At 36.3% G+C, this 19,451-nt stretch overlaps 1 protein-coding gene across 3 annotated transcripts in view; it reads right to left on the bottom strand.

Moving 5' to 3' along the window:
- LOC121429197 (TBC1 domain family member 2B-like) overlaps positions 1–19,451 on the bottom strand; it is a 67,641-nt gene that overhangs the window by 24,131 nt on the left and 24,059 nt on the right. For all 3 annotated transcript variants that reach the window (XM_041626144.1, XM_041626145.1, XM_041626146.1), the window contains exons 4-5: positions 13,437–13,509; positions 376–450 (exon numbers count right to left, since the gene is read on the bottom strand). In XM_041626144.1, coding sequence (XP_041482078.1) covers positions 376–450; positions 13,437–13,509 — 148 coding nt within the window. The remainder of the gene's footprint in view (positions 1–375; positions 451–13,436; positions 13,510–19,451) is intronic.

Here is a 19,451-nt window from a genome sequence, read left to right as displayed (position 1 = left end):
TTTTTAAAAAATTAAAAAACCCAGAAAATTGAACAAAATTATTCTGACCTAAAAAAATATTCTCCAGTGGATATCTGAATAGTGCAGTCAGCTTTAATACAAATAATTCAATGCATGCTTCCACATGAGAAATATTCTAAGTCACTGTTAACCATTAGAAAAAGGGAATTTATTAAATCTATTCCACAGCTTACAAGTACAATTATGGAGGTAGCTGCAAATTGAGAAATATTTTAAATCATTGCAAACTATTAAGAATGGTTCAATAGAAACAGTTTTTCGTTATTTTAAGCTTTTACCAAAACCAACTTTAAGTACGGGTAAACTTGCCCTTTGATAATAAGTCCAAACTGTCAGTGTATGTGTTGTACTTACCACGATGGGTTTATGAGAGAATGACTTGGGAACTGTCCGCTCCTTCCTTGTTGTAATAAACTGATCACGCACTTCCTATTAATAGGAGAAGAAATACAGCGGGTTAATCAAATTGATCTCATTTCTTGGGGAATCATATCATAGTAAAGATAGATGAATGTATCTGCAGTAAACACTGATTTCATGAGAAAGTCTGAAAAACCAAGGTTAACTGTCCCAGACACCGTTCTCACCGTCCTAAAACTAGTTTACTGGAAACTAGTTCAACATGTAATGAGAACGGTCGAGGTGGTCTTGGAAGCGATTTTCGAGACCAGTTCAAAAAACCATCTCGCGATGTAGCTTTGAAGATCGCTTTGCCTCGTTAAAGTGGTTTTAGCGTGAGGACACAACTGTTCTTCGGGAAGTGATCTTTGCACATTTCGAGTGCCCGACTCCACACACTATATGTGAAATGCCTACAGTGCAATTTTGAATTTCGCATGTAATATGTCACCCCACTGAGAGTGTTCCCATAGCAACAAGACTGCTATACGTGAAATGGTTTTGAAAACCACTTTTGAGTGATCAAATGGGAACGCTAGAAAAGCGATCTTCCACACTGGTTTCCTGAACCGGTTTCAGAAAGTATAACGAGAACAGTGTCCTTGATTTCAAATCGCTGTATTATTTAATTTAGATGAATGATGCCTTGTCTGATTTACATATCATGTTGAATCTTCTGATGTCATATTATTTTTGCATTGTGTTCACATGTAAAATATGTAAAATGAAGTCAAATTCAAATTCAGGTTCAAAGAAAGGTACATGAATTGTGGGAATTCATTCAATGCAAAGGGTGCGGCAGCAACAAGGCAGTTGTCATCAGCTTTGCTTTTTTTCAATGTTTGCCCAGATGGAAAATGCTGAGAAAAGAGAATCCCTGATGACTGTTGGGCTGCTGATGAAATCTTTGACCCTAAAGGCTGTGTTCAAGCAATTATTTACAATGTACAACCAAACTCAAGTTTTAATAAGACCATTAGTTCAATATTCAAAATGTAACATTCAAACAATTTTTCTTTTTTATTGGTCAGAATTGTGAAAAATTCCATTTAAATTTTGTTGTTTAATAATGATAATGTTTAAGCAATTTTTGTTTTTATTGGTCATAATAACTGCACATAATTCCCTTTGAATTTCTGACATGGTGTGGTTGTGGGACAAATGTAAGAAATTCTCATGATTTGAGAAGCAGTCAATACCTGTGAAGATGTCGGCTTGAGGATTTGAATTCATCCAATGCCTTGGATGACTTTATCAGTGCCCCCCTTATTGACCTTGGTTATTTTTGTACACTTTGAAGTTTTCCCCGACTTTACTTTAATATAAAATTGTAACCTTTCAATAATAACCTTGCCTGAAAAATATCAATATTCAAGGTTTTCTGCTTACTAATAACATCAGTTTTGAAATGCTCTGGGGCCCATTTCATAAAGAGTTACAACTGTTGTAACATTGTCATTATTAGCAACTACCATGGCTGCTAAGCCCTGTTACCATGGTAGTTGTCATTATAAGTTATAACAGTTGCAAGTCCTTTATGAAACTGGGGCCCAGTGGTGTAGAATCATAGGCTAGTAATATCCATGTAGGCCCTACCTCATGTACTTTAAATGGAAACGTTTGTAATAGAACCTAGCTAGGTTGAATCAAAGGGAGAGGCTGACTGCTGAGCTGGCCTTGCCCCCTTTAAATTTTATTTCATTTTTTTTTTTGGGGGGGAGGGCTTGTAACATAGGGGGAAGTACATGTACTTCTATGGTAGTGACCTGTGACCTTACATCACTTCATTTGGTCAACCCTGAATCCATTCCTAATAAGCACCACATCAATTGTTAATCAATATCATCAGCATCTTCTTTGATATCATTTTTAAATTAGTCTACCAATTACTTGTTCATAATTCATAAACCAAGAAAACATCCACATGGTGTTCCAAATAATCGTCATTCCAATCATTTCATGACCTAACTCAGAAATTAATTATGATTTGAGGATTCAACCCATCTGGTAGAAACATGAGTACAGACCAGAATTGCTCCCTGTGGGATTTATTAGCCTTTATGAGGATGAGCATAAGATGTCACTTAGCATCATCATATAGGATTCCTGTATCTCAAGGCACTCATGATTTATGGCATATCATACCCCTTTCACATTCACGCCTAACTGGGGTAACTGATGCGTATCAAACCAAACCAATTTATTAGCCTTATTCATTTATTTGTTTTTATTTTTATTCAAATTTCAAAACAAGGTGTGACAGATTCAATGTGTTGATGATTATAATGTTTTTTCAATTAACTTCTTCCCCCTGCTTCAGCAATCAAAGCAACTTTACAGGAGTTGGCATCAAACAGATCACAGGATATGAACAGTGTTTAAAAAAGGGGAATAAAACATTTGTAACAACTAACAACTAACAAGTAGGTTTATGTTGAAACAGAAATATCAAATAATAAGAACAAAGAAAGTTTGAGAAAAATCGGACAAATAGTGAGAAAGTCATGAGCATTTGAATATTGCAATCACTAATGCTATGGAGATCCTCCCATTGGCATGCGACAAGGATGTGTGATGTCACATGTGAACAACTTTCCCTTTGATGGACTATGAAATACACCCAAAATGTCTCTTTTTGCTTTTTTCTTATGGTGATACAAACTCTTTTTCCATGATGTATTCTTTAAATATCTGTATTACATGCCCTCGTATAGAAAGAACACATGATCTACTGATAGATGTGATAAAAGAGGCAGTTTAACTGAAATATGTAGGCCCTACTGAAGTAATGGGGAGAGTTGTTCACAAGTGACATCACACATCTTTATTGCATTGCCAATGTGAGGATCTCCATAGCATTATTGATCGCAATATTCAAATGCTCATAACTTTCTCATTATTTGTCCGATTTTTCTCAAACTTTCGTTGATCTGTTTCTTTGATTTTTCTGTTTTCACAAAAGCTATCTTGTTCCAAAGGTTTCATTCTCCTTTAATTGTCGTCTTATAGCTTATTCTAAATCTGAAGTAATTCATTGGCGCTCAGATTCTTAATCGCATTCCAAAGGTTTCATTCTGCTTTAACTTGTAATTATACTTCAAATCTAAATGTTATTGAATTGGCGCAAGAATACTCTTCCGCATAGCATCAGTGCAAACACACCCACAAGAGGCTTCAGAGAGAGGCTTTCTTTTAGCAGTCCAATGAGAAAATGGAAAAGAAAACCCTTGGCATTATCATACAAGGTTCCTTTATCTCCAAGCAGCATTATGATTTATGACATTCTATTCCAAGCAAACAGGTAGTCCACTATCATTAGTGGGCCCATATCATATACTCTAAGCGATATAACACAATATATTTCAGGAAATATTACAGAGCTAAGGGATCATTAAAGTGACTAATGTATTCTCCATACACTGTATCCTTTCCAAAATCGTAATCAGAAAATGTTACCTGAAAATATGAAAAAACTTTTCAAAATGAAAAACATGCAGTGTTTTTCAAGGTCATATAAAGGACAAAACTGTGCCCCCTACTGAATGCTATTCATCAAGGCTTTTTTTCAGTGAAGAATATTACATCCCTCATGAAAATCTAAATAGATACAGTCCCATACAGACTTATTGTATCTTATATTCAGAGAATATACAAATGGAAATTATACATATGACACACATGGATTTGCAATAGATGTGACATCAATATTACTGTACTAATAGGGCCTATTTGTTTAAGAAGACTTGCAAAGCCACTTTATTTATGAAGAAAATTCTTGCGCAGCATGTACCATCTATTGAGAGAAGGCTCCTTTAAAGACGAAGATGTCACAGACACAGTGCGTGTACATGCATACTGCACACAACATACACACTTCAAACGTCGCATCATTATGCGCTGACACATTATTGGTGCGTATTTATCTTACAAGTACATGGAATACTTCTTCCTTGGCTAGGCACGCATCTCAATTCACCTCATACGTGTAGTGTATTATTCAAGACAAAATACTCAGCATATCATAGGACGAAGGATTTATAATACATAGCCTACTTATTCAAGATCTTTACATCTTGTAATTATTGCAGTTTTCCGGTGAATCATCAGGCTTGATGCAAATTTACAGGATAAATGTAACAGATATTTTTAATGGTTTTCCATCTAGAGGTATAGACCTACTTAATCTTCATGATCATATCATCATCATCATCATCACCAACATCATCACCACCACCACCATCATCATCACCATCATCATCATCACCATCATCATCAATCATCATCAAAAAGAATCATCAGGCTTGATGCAAATTTACAGTATAAATGTAACAGATATTTTTAATGGTTTTCCATCTAGAGGTATAGACCTACTTGATAATCTTCATGATCATATAATCATCATTATCATCATCATCACCAACATCATCACCAACATCACCACCACCACCATCATCACCATCATCATCATTACCATCAATATCATCATCACCATCAATATCATCGTCATCATCATCATCACCGTCATCATCATCATCACCATCACCACCAACCTCACCATCATCATCACATCATCATCATCACCATCATCATCATCATCATCATCATCATCATCACCACCACCACCACCACCATCATCATCATCATCATCACTACCAACCTCACCATCATCATCACATCATCATCATCATCTTCATCATCATCATCATCATCATCATCCCCACCACCACCACCACCATCATCATCCTCGTCCTCCTCCTCCTCATCATCATCATCATCATCAACAACAACATCATCATCATCATTGTCAAGGATGTGAGAACAAAATGTGTGCACCATGACTATCTACACAGGCATTCCTTTACATTTATACTTCACTGCAAAATGGGGGATAAGCACCCAGGCAAACTCACAGTAGTACTGGACAGGCGACAATTAGGTGTAAAACTGCTATGCATAAAACCCAAGGTGAATGCTAATTAACCTTTAAACCATCCCATTTGTATAATTAGGTTTGATATGAAGGTCATGCAACAATATGACCATGCCATGCAATAAAACCTTAATCTCAAGTCAAATGAAGAGTGTTAAACTGCAGTGTTCAATTTGAAATCATTTTCATAAATTGAGTGAAGGATTTATAAACGGTAATAATGGTACTCAACTGGCTACATTTTGTCGAGGCTTTAAAGGACAAGTCTGCCCCAGCAAAAAGTTTATTCGAATGGAATCAGGAAAAATCAAACTAGCATAATGCTGAAAATTTCATCCGCTTTTTGCTGGGGTGTACTTAGATTAAACATGACAGAAATCATAATTCTTATAATTAAAAAAAAATGTATATAAGCTAAACAATGTAGGACAATCATGATATTGTTTTTTCATATTCATCCTTCCTTTAAATTTGAGAAATTATTGAATCAGTTTCTTTGATATATATTTGAATATCTACCAAACACTGTGAGATACTTATCTGATTTGAATAATAATAATCCGCTTTTATATAGCACTTAATCCATCGGAACGACGTTTCTAAGCGCTTTACAGATATATTATTACCCCGGTCATCGGATTCAATCAGTCATTCCCGCACACAATGTGTGCACATCCTCCACTCCCTGGGGAGTATTCCAGTCAGTCGCCTGTGAGGCGCACACAATACTGGTCAAGCTACAATGACTTTCACATCCTACCGGGTACCCATTCCGAGGTAACAATGACCAAAATGGTATATACCAGGATATTTCAAGACCAAGCACGTTTTCATAATTTACAGGAATTTCTTCCTGATGTAGGCATATGGGAATACACTACTCCCACTGTGTGGAAATGTTGATGTATTTATCAGTAGCTTCAGACCTGATATGACCTTGATGGAATACAAACAAGATCATAACACACTTGAACTTCCCTAGGTCAATTCTTATTAGTCTCATTATTACGAACCCTGTTCTTTCTTACAAATAGAATTCAAAATCGATCTTTTTAGATGTGGTTACAGTTCTTATACTCATTCATTTTGTCATCACATGTTTCTATCGTTAAATTGTATCTAGGTAGACTGCATACTACTACTTTCAAGATGCAAAGATCTCAGATCAATTAATCAATTACCAGTACCGGCTTTTATGTGGACATTGTTACTTATGTAAAAATGACGGAGGGTCTTTTGTGATAAAAAAGCCCCTCCCCCCCTGCCTATAGTGAAAGATTGGTTTATAGTGCAAGGTTAACTAATTTATTTTCCATGTCATGCCGACAAAATAACAATTACCTGTCTGCAATGGAAAATTACATTTCATTTTGAAGAAATGGAATAAATCTTTCATTACAAAGGCACACAAATACATTTAAAAGCTTTTATAGTACTTTCATAAGGATCCTGGTTATGCATTTCAATGCTCTTCATGGTGATAGCCTCTGGGAATTATGAACAATGTTGAGACTAGTTTTTTTCATCATGTATCATGCAAGTCAAGGATAAACCTAATCTAATTTATCTACACTGAAGATACATGTAAATTTCTACTATCCGTCTACAGTCAATACATCACATCACGTTCATATCATTCTTTAACCCTTTGAACCCGAAAAGTCGGAATGCCGGCTTCAAATCATGTGATTCGAAAATCAAGGGTTTTGGATATCATGTGACCTGTAAAAATGATGACATTTTAAATATATTCAGTCGATAACTTCAGTTTATAAATTTGTTGATGATTGGCTTTCATTCATAAGGTTTTAGCAAAAAAATACCCAAATATACTACCCTAACAAGGAGGCTCCTGTGATAACACATGGCGAGTCATATACGGACTATATGTACGCTGTTTTGAATCTACTTCCGTCAAAGCAGTGATTTTGATGCAAAATTTGCATTTATCGTTGGTACGGGAAGCTAAACAATATCAGCCGGGTCAGGTCAGGTAGCAGCGGAGTAGGGTGCTGCTGACATGGCTGGGATGGATTCATGAGAATAGATCATTTATTTCAAATGTCATGTATTCCTTTATTTTGCCGATAATCTTGATATCGGAAAATAATTGAGGGTGAGGGTCACGATCATTATCATTATCTTGAAATTGCAGGATAGATAGGCTTTATAATACTTACATATATTAATCCTACTCCAAGATGTGAAAAACTTGTACTTTATTTCAAATTCTGACCTTTCAATCCATTTCATTTTCCCTTGTGTGGAATCAAAATGTATTATTATAATCATTATTTGTAATAAATCAAGAGCTGTCTACACAATCATTTTCAGAATAAATCAAAACCAAGCTCTTGTGTGTATTATGACAGATTAATTTTTTACCCAGCTTTTCAAGAGAGTATCTGAAAGACATTTTCAGGGTTCAATTATTATCTTATAAAAACTGAATTGGAACTGTTCTACATCTTTATACTCCATATAGTGATATATTTTCAAAGCCAGGTGAAATGACTGGCCGAATGCCGTGTCTCACGCACATCCTTCAAGCAAGTACGCTTCATTTGCAAGGGTTTTCTGTTCGTTCCCAATGCTCACGGACTGACCTAGTATTTCATGGTTGAATGGATGCAATGAAAGGAGATCGTGTAGATGTGGTGTGTACATAGACAGGAAGAGAGATGAAAAGAAAGGAAGTTATGAAGAACCCCTTTCACACCTTATTCAATAAAGGGTTTGTTTTTACTGAATACAACATAAAAACAAAGTGACCACAGCCTTCACTGGGTGTATTCACACCATCTCAAATAAAAGAGAACTTGTGCAGGCATCTAAATATCTTTGTTGCAAATGGGCCCGTAACACAAAGCTTAGCAATGATCGTAGAACATTTTTCTACGATTGATTCCATTAAATAATCCACAATTAATCGCTAACCTTTGTGTTACCGGACCAGATGAGTTCTCATATCTATGAGTCAGGAATAAAGTTTTTTTTGCATCTGATAGATGGACATTTATAGCTCACAAAAAAGCACTTGAAATTTGCTTCTTTATACAACAAACATTCCTGTAAATGCAAAGTTCTTGTAATTTTGAAAAGTAGCAGTACTCACTAATTGCTGGTTATTTTCTTTCCAGGATATTAAAAAACAGTTTTCTTTAAAATGAAATTCTGTAAAATAGTAATTATATATTGGGCGGGTGTGAAATGCACCTACTTATTTCAACCAGAAACCACAATACAAGATCAGACTGTATGGTATTGTGATGATCAGGCTGTATCAGTTTCTTATATCCCTGTCTTTGAGAATTCTCCAAACCAATTCTGAAAATAAATGGACACTGAATGAAACAAGGCAAAAGCAATTTTGTGTCTCGCCCACTTATGAAAATAACCAGAAATATCATGATTTGTGAGGGCACGCAAGAGGATTATATCGAAACTTCATTGTGAAATGACTGGGATGGAATAACACTTGTCATAAGAGCCTTGCACGTAAACTTTAATGTTGACCTGAAAATGACCTTTGACCTTACCATGTGACCTCCGACAGCAGCATAACATGCAGGTCCCCCAAGTCCATCTACCATCCAAGTTTGGTTGAAAAGCGACATACGGTTGCGGAGTTAGGTGTCATAAGAGAGTCTTGCATGTAAACTTTAACGTTGACCTGAAAATGACCTTTGACCTTACCATATGACCTCAGACTGCAGCATAACATGCAGGTCCCCCAAGTCCATCTACCATCAAAGTTTGGTTGAAAAGCGACTTACGGTTATGGAGTTATCTGTCATTACAGGTTTGTGACGGACGGACGCCGGACGACATTTGGATCCCTAAGACTCGCCTTCACCTCTGGTGGGCGAGACAAAAATCAAAGACCAAACCCTACTAATCATGTCTTACAGACTTTGAAGTTCTTTTGCAAAATGCAGATAAAAATTTCATTGTTTGCTCGTTGAATATTTTCATGACATATCTCAATTTGGGTCAGTCTTTTGAGATTTGAAATCACTGGGATTGATAGAAGGGAAATTCACACAAAATCATATTATTGTAATGATTATTTAGGCAGGCTAGCCTAGTAGGTGTTGAGTCTGTATGAAATAATGAGTTAACGCTTTTGTGGCTCCAAACCCCCATTACCATTACAAATTTATTTTGTCTTCAATAATGCTTTTTCTGAGTGCATGTTTTAATACCAAACAGGTCTTTTAATGGAAGGGACTACTGTATGATATTATGAAAGTGGATATTATAAATCATATTTAAATTATATGTATTAATTAGATTGTGTTAATCAAGGAATCTGAACCAGCTTTCACATTATTAATAAAGGGGGTTTTCACCAAAACAAAAAGGTGATTTGAACATACAGAGAAAAATCAGAGAAGCATTAACACTATAAAATATTTCATCAAAATTGAATGTCAAATAACGAATTTGTTATAAAGTTTTGTCTAAACATGATGCAGATTGTGAGGTCTAATACACCTTGTTTTATCATAGGGCTACCATATTCATCTACATGTACTTTTAGTGTCAATGAATAATTGATTCACGGATATATATATAATGCGCAATATTTTTTCGCAGCCCACCCATTAATAATGAATGCAATATACCTAGTATTATGTGTATATCATCATAAAGCTTATGGAGATATACAGTGGGTATCATGAGCTTTATACAGGCCTTTGTACAAAAATTAACAGCAGATTCTATTTGGCAATGCTTTTTTTTTTCTAAATCGTCTGACCGCTACAATCAATATATTGTGGAATCTTGAGTTTGCGGATGCATTTGTATTCATTGTATGAGGTGTTAATTACCATAAATGCAGATAATGTGGGAATACGATAGTATGAAGAGCTTTTTTATAGAAAAAAAATCACAGCAAATTCAATTTGGTAGTGCCATTCTATCAATCATCTTCATAAGAGGCTTATATGGATGATGTGGTAACAGTGGTATCAATTCAATAAAAGATTTATTCATTTATCGGTTTGCCAAATTTACATAAATTTACAACAAATTTTATGTTGGAAGTGGGATTTTATCAATCACCTCTAAGTTTTGTGAGCAAGTTTATAGATACAATTATCAATCAATGTGGATAATGTGGGTATCAAATCTATACAGGAGCCATTCAACTATAGGCCTACAGAATGTATTAAATTCACAGCAAATTAAAATGTGGAAGTGCAAAAATATCAATCATCTTACAAGCAATAATTTTTTTATTGAGCCAGAGTTTATGAATACAATAGTCATCATTGTGAAGCTTATATGCAGCTAATGTAGATGCCTACTGTATATGTAAAAATTTTAAACAACTAAGTCAAATTGGTCAAATTTGTCATTTTATGAATCGTCTTCATAAGCAAGAAATTTGAGTATTTAATCATTGTGAGTGTCATAAAGAAGACAGAATCTGCAAGATAAACTCACAAATGTTCATGCAGAATCTCCAAAGTCACATTTTTCATCAAAATTTGTCACACAATCTGATTTTATAACTTCTTTTGTTTTTTTATGTCTCAATCAGGGAACGGTGTGTTGCCAGAAAGAAAATGATTGTTGTACACGAACCCACACCCACTACTAGTCAGATTTGATTTGTAAAGTACATGAACTCTTATCAATAAAAGCTTTTACATGTTTGTTTCCTAATACCTAAAGTGGTTTACTGTTGGTACAATCACTCAAAGGAATAGGACAATGTGAACACCTCATCCCCGAGACGACGTTCTTTATCCCGTTCTTCATACATCTTAAACACAAAGTGTGTTCACACACAGAAACATATCCTAAAGCTGATTAAAAGTGGAGAGTTGAGGGCCCAGTGGATTAGTCACCAGACTTTGAAACAGGGAGTCGTGGGTTCGAATCCCAGCCATGCATGGTGTACATGTAATTCAGCAAGAAATTGATCTGCATCTGCGTTGTGCAGCACACAACCCAGGTGAGATAAATGGTTTGGGTACCTGGTAGGAAATTATTCCTTGAAATGCTCGTGTGCTGTAAAAGGCTTGCCAGACTAAAGCCTGGTGGGTGTTTCATAAAGCTGTTCATCAGTTAAGAGCGACTCTAAGAATGACTCGTGAATCTTTCGTGTGGTAAATGGTATATTCATGGTTTAGCACGTAAGAAAGGTTCACCGGTCATTCTTAAAGTTGTTCTTAACTTAAAGATAAGCTTTATGCTGCCCCCAGGATTATAATAGGCCTATCAAAGTCCCTTTGGAAACACTGGAAATGTATTGGATACAAATTTGTACTGAATATTATTATTATAATCAAGTCTTCACAGATGGTCTTTGTGTCACCCTAAACTTGAATATTTTAATGACGGTATTTACTGATGTACAATATGGAGGACAAAAAAGATATGAGAGAATAATGTCACTACATTTTATATTTTCAGTTTTCATTCAATTGCTCTAGCATAAAAGGGCCCAAATTATAAATCATTTCAAGAAATGTGTCAAGACAAGGCAGAATGAATAATTTCTGCTTCACAACGTGTCTGAACGCAGTGTAGGATACACCTACAAAAACCAGGCCAAATATGCATTGCTTTATGTATCTTTCTCCAAAGGGCTTTCTGCAATACCCTGACTTTGCCCAAATTGAAAGGGAACTCTCTGACAAGATCCTTTCTTTTCAGCACACATGTGGGTGTTTAAAGGTGAAACTCTGCCTTCATAAATCAATGAAAGCCTTTTTTTTAATTTTGTTTTATTGCTGCAGATGGGTAATTGCCACATGTCCAATAGTATTTGTCGCAAGAATTTTACTTTTGTTTACTTATATACTTTGAGCTTTCTTATTATCATTTTTTACTTTGAAAGTGTTCCTGTTTATCACCTGAAATCTTTCTGTCAAACAATGTTCCACTTCATGATATTGTGGTATAAATTGCTCTTCTGAACTATTTTTAGGGACATCCTCATCGTCTTTCCTCACCAATATTTGAAATCAAATGTATGAAGTTGCTATGTCAAATGCTTCAACGCTATTCTGTTACTGACTACTAGTCGTGAATATCAGGGTCAACGTTGATGACTTGTCCCAAAGACAGCTCCAAATTTTAAGAACATGTGGTCTGACATTGAGTCATGAATCTGGCAGCAGAACATATCATGAAAGTTGTCAGCATTTACAAGTTGTTCTAACCAAAGTTACCATGGTAAAAGTCAGACACCTGTTTTTTCTCCGCCAATCACAATGCAGGAGAGTTGTCTGATCTGACATCTTATCCAATGACTTTATGTTCAAGATGAAACATTCCCTTGAATATCAAGGCCAATATTGATGGCTTGTCCCCAATACAGATCCAAAATTGGAGAATATATGGTTCAACATTGCAAATCATGAATATCAGCATCAATATCCATGACAACTTATTGAATATTGACATGTCTGTCGATCGATCGACTCGTCATTCGTGAGTTTAAAAATACATGACGGTTGGCTTCTTGAGAGCCCTGAATACTACAATCAGTTACAATTTCCCGCATGTGGCAATATTTCTCTGCCTTCTGTATTTTCATGGCATTAGTTTGTGAAGAAAACTGCAACACAACCCTCGTCTGCCTTATATTACAATAACAACAAAAACAAATGTATTTTTACATTACCTGCATACGCATGCTCAACAGAATTCTATTCCTACCTAGGGGAAGATTCCCATCATGTATTGTGAGCTTTCTATACTACTATATTGGTGCATACTCACACGCATTATCCTGATTTGTTTTGCAAGTTTTGAGGATTTCATCATAAATAAGAATTATGATTGATTTTACAATACCCCCCCCCCCCCCCGGGTGGAGTTTCATAGAAGCTGTTTGAGGAGTTACGTTCGACTTTACATACTGGAATACGTTCGTAGGTGCTATTACTTAGCTACCTATGGATATATGTTTAATTTAGTACAGAAACTTGTTACTAATCATGCATTAAGTCACATGATATGTACCAACAGCTTTACGAAACATAACCAAAACCATCAAATGAATGTACCTCTCCAGATATATTTTAAAAAAATGAAAAGAAGGAATTAAGATTTATAAACTGACCTGCAGGGCTTGTAACCATTGCATCATACTCCTGTGGTTATCAGCTGTAAGAATGTGCTCCTTCCCTCCGCTCCTGTAATGATAAACACAGAAACACAGTCATATAATACTTGTTTTACATCGACCAGTACTCAAGCAGCTTGATGGCTGACTCATAATCTGTCACCTTAGTTCATCAAATATTTATCAGCTTGGTTACAATGGACTTACAATCAGAGACAAGCAGAGAGATAAGAAAAAAAGTTCAGTTCAATCGTAATCAGGGCTGCTTTAGAATGTCGAATGCAATGAGATGACCTATGAAATAAAGTGCATTGTCTGTGATGCACAGGTGTTTGAAAATAAAATACTTCAAGCATTCGGTACCATACATAATGGCGGTTAATTGCCAATTCGTCTACTGCCAATCCGTCCAATCACCACATGGTCTACTTTCATTTAGTCTAATGCCATTCCGTCCATCAACATTTCGTCTAACAACCATTTGGTCCATTAATCACTTGGTCCAATCATCACTTCGTCTAATCACCATTTCGTCTATGACCATTTCGTCTCATAACCAGTTGGTCTAAATATCCATTTTATTTTCATTCATTTTGGACAATTAACACTTTAGTCCAATTAGACAAAATAGTATATGGAATAAATGGCTATTGGACCAACTGGTTATTGGACGGAATGGCATTAGACTAAACGAAAGTAGACCATGTGGTGAGTGGACGAACTGATGGTAGACCAAATGATAGTAGACGAGTTGTCGATTGGACGAATTGGCATTAGACGAATAGCAAATACACCTGTCCTGCCTCGCTCTGTGATGTTCTCACAAGCAGAATATCAGGAAAGGAGGGAGGGGGAGTATTGATATTACAAAGCATCCAAACCATAAAAGTTTTAGGACTTAAGTGCCTATGAAGTATGGGTCCTTTTTCTAATATCAAAGCAATGAACTGGAAATGAGTGTCAGACACTTTTGGGGATGTAGACAGGCAGAAAGAAGTTTGATACTCACTTAGAAGATGCTATGAATGAGTATCCTTCCAAATAAAACCATATCTACAATCAATTAATGTTTCGAAATTCCCAAGAGCACCAAACCAGTTCGGTGAATCTTCCAGAAACAGAATACAGTAGAAAATCTACATTCATGATCCATCCATTAGCTATATTACATGATTTTTTTATTCTTTTTAAATACAGACAAATTATACATCACTTGAAAGGTTTTTTCAAGACAAATTCAATGGTGAAGACCAAATTACAATTGGAGCACCATAACTGAAGATATGGCCTCTTAAAGGGACGCTATATGCAGAACTTTTCTGCCACCCAAGACAAGTACCCATTGGGTGGCAGATCTACAGGTACTTGTAGATCTAAGAAACTTCCATACTTTTTTTCATGTAGGTTACTAAGTTAATTTGACTAAAATGCAACACAAGAGGTGATCTTGTAGAGCATGGCTGTGTTACCTTCATATTTTTCTTATTCAAACAGCTTCTATTTGTGAAAATATAGTAAGATAACAAATTACATGTAGAATAAGACAAGAGAATTGCATGGAACGCTTTGCGTTGTTAAAAAAAATTAATCAACTCTTGGGGGTCTCATTCCTCAACAGACTTTAATCAGAAAATAAAAATGAATGTCCCACTATACTTCCCGGTATCTGTAAGATTTATATCATTCAAAAGTAGAAAATTAAGTTTTGCAAGTAAATTTTTTTTTCTTTCTGTTTGTCCATGTTCACTCTGTATTCTGTATAATTACCATGATGTCTCTTTTTGTTTGCAGATCTGAGAATGCGAGATCAGACAGCTGGAGCTGCAACAGTAGCTAGAAATGTACTCCACTGCTTAGAATTATAGAATATATTAACATTAAATATATTGGAATATATAAAGTTAAAAAGCAAGTCTCTGACATTATCTGAATTTCTACTACATTTAAAATCACATTTACAAAATAATCTCCCTCCTAGTAAACATAATAAAACAGGGACCCATTATTGTGTACATCATGTGAATTGATGAGACAGCTTATTGATATGATGACACAAAACAACAGAATATAGATATAGTCATGTATCTATTCATTTTAATACCAGTACCAGGCAGCAGTCAATGCATGGTCTGCGCCTGTACACCATGAAAAAAAATGAGACTGGAATTAAAAGTGCTTTAATTCCCACCTTTTTTTTTCTTGAAATATTAAGTTGAAATTATCATTAATTTATCATCAATACACATAATTCATGCAGAAATCAAATGCACAACTTATCACCTACAACTAATTTCACTGGGTTTAACAATAACATACATGCATCAAGTACCACACCCACGGCCACCACGCCCACTCACTCCTTTCGGTCAGCCATGGCACCAAAATCACACTCTAGGCGGCACAACATGGGCTTGCATTCGCCTCTTGCGCAGCTATGCGACACATTCTTATATATCAAAATTAGATTTTCTGATACAAATACACTTCAAAGAATTAATTTATATCTGATATTTGACTGTTCCCTGGGAAATTTTCTGTTTATACGGCTTTGAAGTAAGAAAATAGAAACACGATTTACCTTAAGTGTCCAAAAAAACTCCTTTTTGTAACGAAAAACATTGCCGACATTGAAATGAAATCGTCACTAACTTGTAGAAGAAAGTCTGCCGATTTTAATGATACATAACACATGGTTATTTGATGCCCCTAGAGGGTGTCAACAAGTAAAAGTAACTTGCAAGATTAACCCGGTTCTGGAGTCATATTTTCCAAAATGGCGACTTCCATCGTGCGACGACGGACAGGTGGTGCTCTCGAAAACGGCCTTAAAAACAACATTTAGGCGATGCAAGTGTGAGTAAATTGACTAGAAATAAGAAGTTTAGATATAATAGAAAAAGATCGTAACATTTTATGAAAAAAGGATTTGAAATGTTGATACACTGGCTCAATGAATTTTGCCCATTTTGTGTGTTGGCAGAATAGGAAATGTGTTAAACGCGAACCCGTTGCGATCGCTACATCCATGCAGCCAGTATGGTGTATAGCAAGGCCCTGTTTGATACTGGGTCAACACAATATTACCCCCAGAATCCACCTGCTAGCCACATCTCACAACGAAAAAAAATATATATGATATGCACAGTATCCTAGGGAATCTAACACATACCAAGCGCTTTACTCAATTTCCCAAATATACCATGTGTGACGATGTGTCTGTCTCGGCTCTCGTCTACCAGACAACTCAGCAAGTAATATGAGAATGGACCAGTCAGCAGAAAAAGGGGTTTCAGAGAGAAGAATTTAGAAGGTTTAGAAGCCCTGGATGTACCGTTACTAAACGCAACTAACATCCCCTCCATTTATTATAATATAACCGAAATACATTCTCTGGTTTGTATTGAAACATTGATTTATCACACTGGCACATGAAATCATGATTTGTATAGGAAATGAATAGTGTTGAAGGCAAAGCCTGAGAGAAGAAGTTAAGCTTATTTCTTTCAGAAAAAAAAGAAGAAAAACCTACAAACAAAGCTATAAAAAGGGAGCAACAGAGTTTGAGGGGAAAATATTTCAAAAGGCAGTTTATACTGAATCAAGTTACTCAGAATTCCTTGCCAATTCACCATTCTTCCACGTTATCATTCCTATATTTTTTTAGGGATCAAAGAAGAATTGTTTGAGAATATTTTCAGCTCAAAACTGATGAACTCTTAAAAAATCCAAAATCATTGTGAATGCATTCAAACTATTCTCCAAAAGGTCTGTGTTCAGCCCCCCCCCCCCCCCATTTCATAAACAGTTAACTATTATGACTTGCCATTATGAAAATTACCATTGTAACATGGCTCAGCAGCAAATCACAATCAAGGTATCCATGGTGATTATAATAATGGCAAAGTTACCACAGTTGTGAGTCTTTATGAAATGGGCCCCTGGGCTATATCATTTGGCAATCTACCAGTAATTAATGAGATATTAATCTTTTTCATGCAGTCAGCTTTGTTTGAAATCATGAGTTACACCATTTTATGCTGAGTACTATTAGAGGCTGTTCTCACTACGTTCCTAAAACTAGTTTAGTGGAAACTAGTTTAATGCTTAGTGAGAACGGTCAAAGCAGTCTTGGAAGCAATCTTCCAAACCAGTTTGGAAAACCACCTCACGATGTACATGTAGTTTTCAAGATCGCTTTGCCTCGTTAAACTGGCTTTAGCATAAGTGAGGACACAACCGCTCTTCGGGAAGCGATCTTCGCACATTTTGAGCGCGCTACTCCACACGACAGGTGTAGAATGCCTATGCTGCGGTTTCGAATTTCGCGCGAAACGTGTCACCCCACTGAGAGCATTTCCATAGCAACAAGAGCGCTTTACGTGAAGTGATTTTGAAAACCACTTTCGTGTGATCAAGTGGGAACGCTAGCAAAGCGATCTTCAAAAGTGGTTTCCTGAATCGGTTTCCAGTAAACTAGTTTTAGAAAGCGTAATGAGAACGGCCTCTTAGACACCGTTCTCACTACCTTCCTAAAACTAGTTCACTGGAAACTAGTTTAACGAGTAATGAGAACGGTCAAAGCGATCTTCCTAACCAGTTCATAAAACCACCTCACGATGTATCGCTTAGCCTTGTTAGAATGGTCTTACCATAAGTGAGGACATAACCGTTCTTCAGGAAGCGATCTTCGCACATTTTGAGCGCGCAATTCCACACACCGTGTGTAGAATGCTTACGCTGCGGCTTTAAATTTTGCGTGAAACGTGTCACCCCACTGAGAGCATTCCCATAGCAACAAGATCGCTTTATGTGAAGTGATTTTGAAAACCACTTTCGTGTGATCAAGTGGGAATGCTAGCAAAGCGATCTTCCAAACTGGTTTCCTATACCGGTTTCCAGTAAACTAGTTTTAGAAAGCGTAATGAAAACGGTGTCTTATAATGGAGCTCTTAGACAGTAGCTCCATGATATTATTGCACAAAATATTGATCATTTTCCCTATTCCTCTATCTCATAAGTTCACTAACATAAACATTACCCAATTACCTATTAATAAACCCAAGCTAGTCAGATATAGGACATGGTGGTTATTATGAAGGGTGACCACAAACAGACAGCAATCAAGTATAGTGGTTTGAAGCACAACACACGTGGGTTGCCCTAATGACGTTCAATAAGTCAAACTTCGCAAATCACGACGTCATTGCACCACCTTGGTAGGAAAAACATAGTTAGAATAGACGCAGTATACCCCTCTGGCTCGTTGTTATCAATTTCTAATTGTAGAGTTCCTTTCTAGGGGAGCTGAAATGATCGGCCGGGAGAGGAAATAACTGACCACAAAGTGGTTGTATTTCATTAATGAATCGTAGTGCAAGTAGCCTCTAAACAGTGTATGAAGGAGACACCTTTCACAGATATAAACAAAGAACTGAAGGTCTCTAAAGGCGGAGCTGCACCAGCCTGAGTTTGCTCGATCTCAAGATTTTAGCCCAATCAAACCTCTTCACGATTAATTTAGAGATTCAAGAAACCCCATCTCCACCAGCGCGAGGAGCGATTCGTGCTTGAGCGAGGCATCGATGCATTGTGGTCCGACGCCGTAAATAAACAATCCTGAGTCGCACCCGCAAATTAGCGGGATAATTTGTAAATAGCGTGCCATTTTACAAATAATCCTAAGTTAACTTAGGATTGCAAGCTTGAGACTAATCCAGGGAAATATTGCGATTGCATCTCCATTACAATTAATCTCGAGATTATCCAGTTCGGGATAATTTGCAGGATCAGAAATAGCATGATTACTTGAAAACTCGGGCTGGTGCAGACAGCCCTTTAATTGGTTATCTGGTATGAAGAAAAAGGTTTACAAACTCTACGGGTGATATGAAACATGTTTTTTAACACATTCAGATAAACATGTATTGGACATAATTAGGCCTAACTATGCTGACAGACTGTAATTGTAGATGATTTCCCATTAGCCCCAGCTCCCTCAATACCCCTTTCATA

The sequence above is a fragment of the Lytechinus variegatus genome, chromosome 15, assembly GCF_018143015.1.
Source record: "Lytechinus variegatus isolate NC3 chromosome 15, Lvar_3.0, whole genome shotgun sequence".
NCBI classification, from domain to species: domain Eukaryota; kingdom Metazoa; phylum Echinodermata; class Echinoidea; order Temnopleuroida; family Toxopneustidae; genus Lytechinus; species Lytechinus variegatus.
The sequence above is the reverse complement of the archived record's forward strand: the minus strand, read 5'-3'. Positions and strand labels throughout refer to the sequence as shown.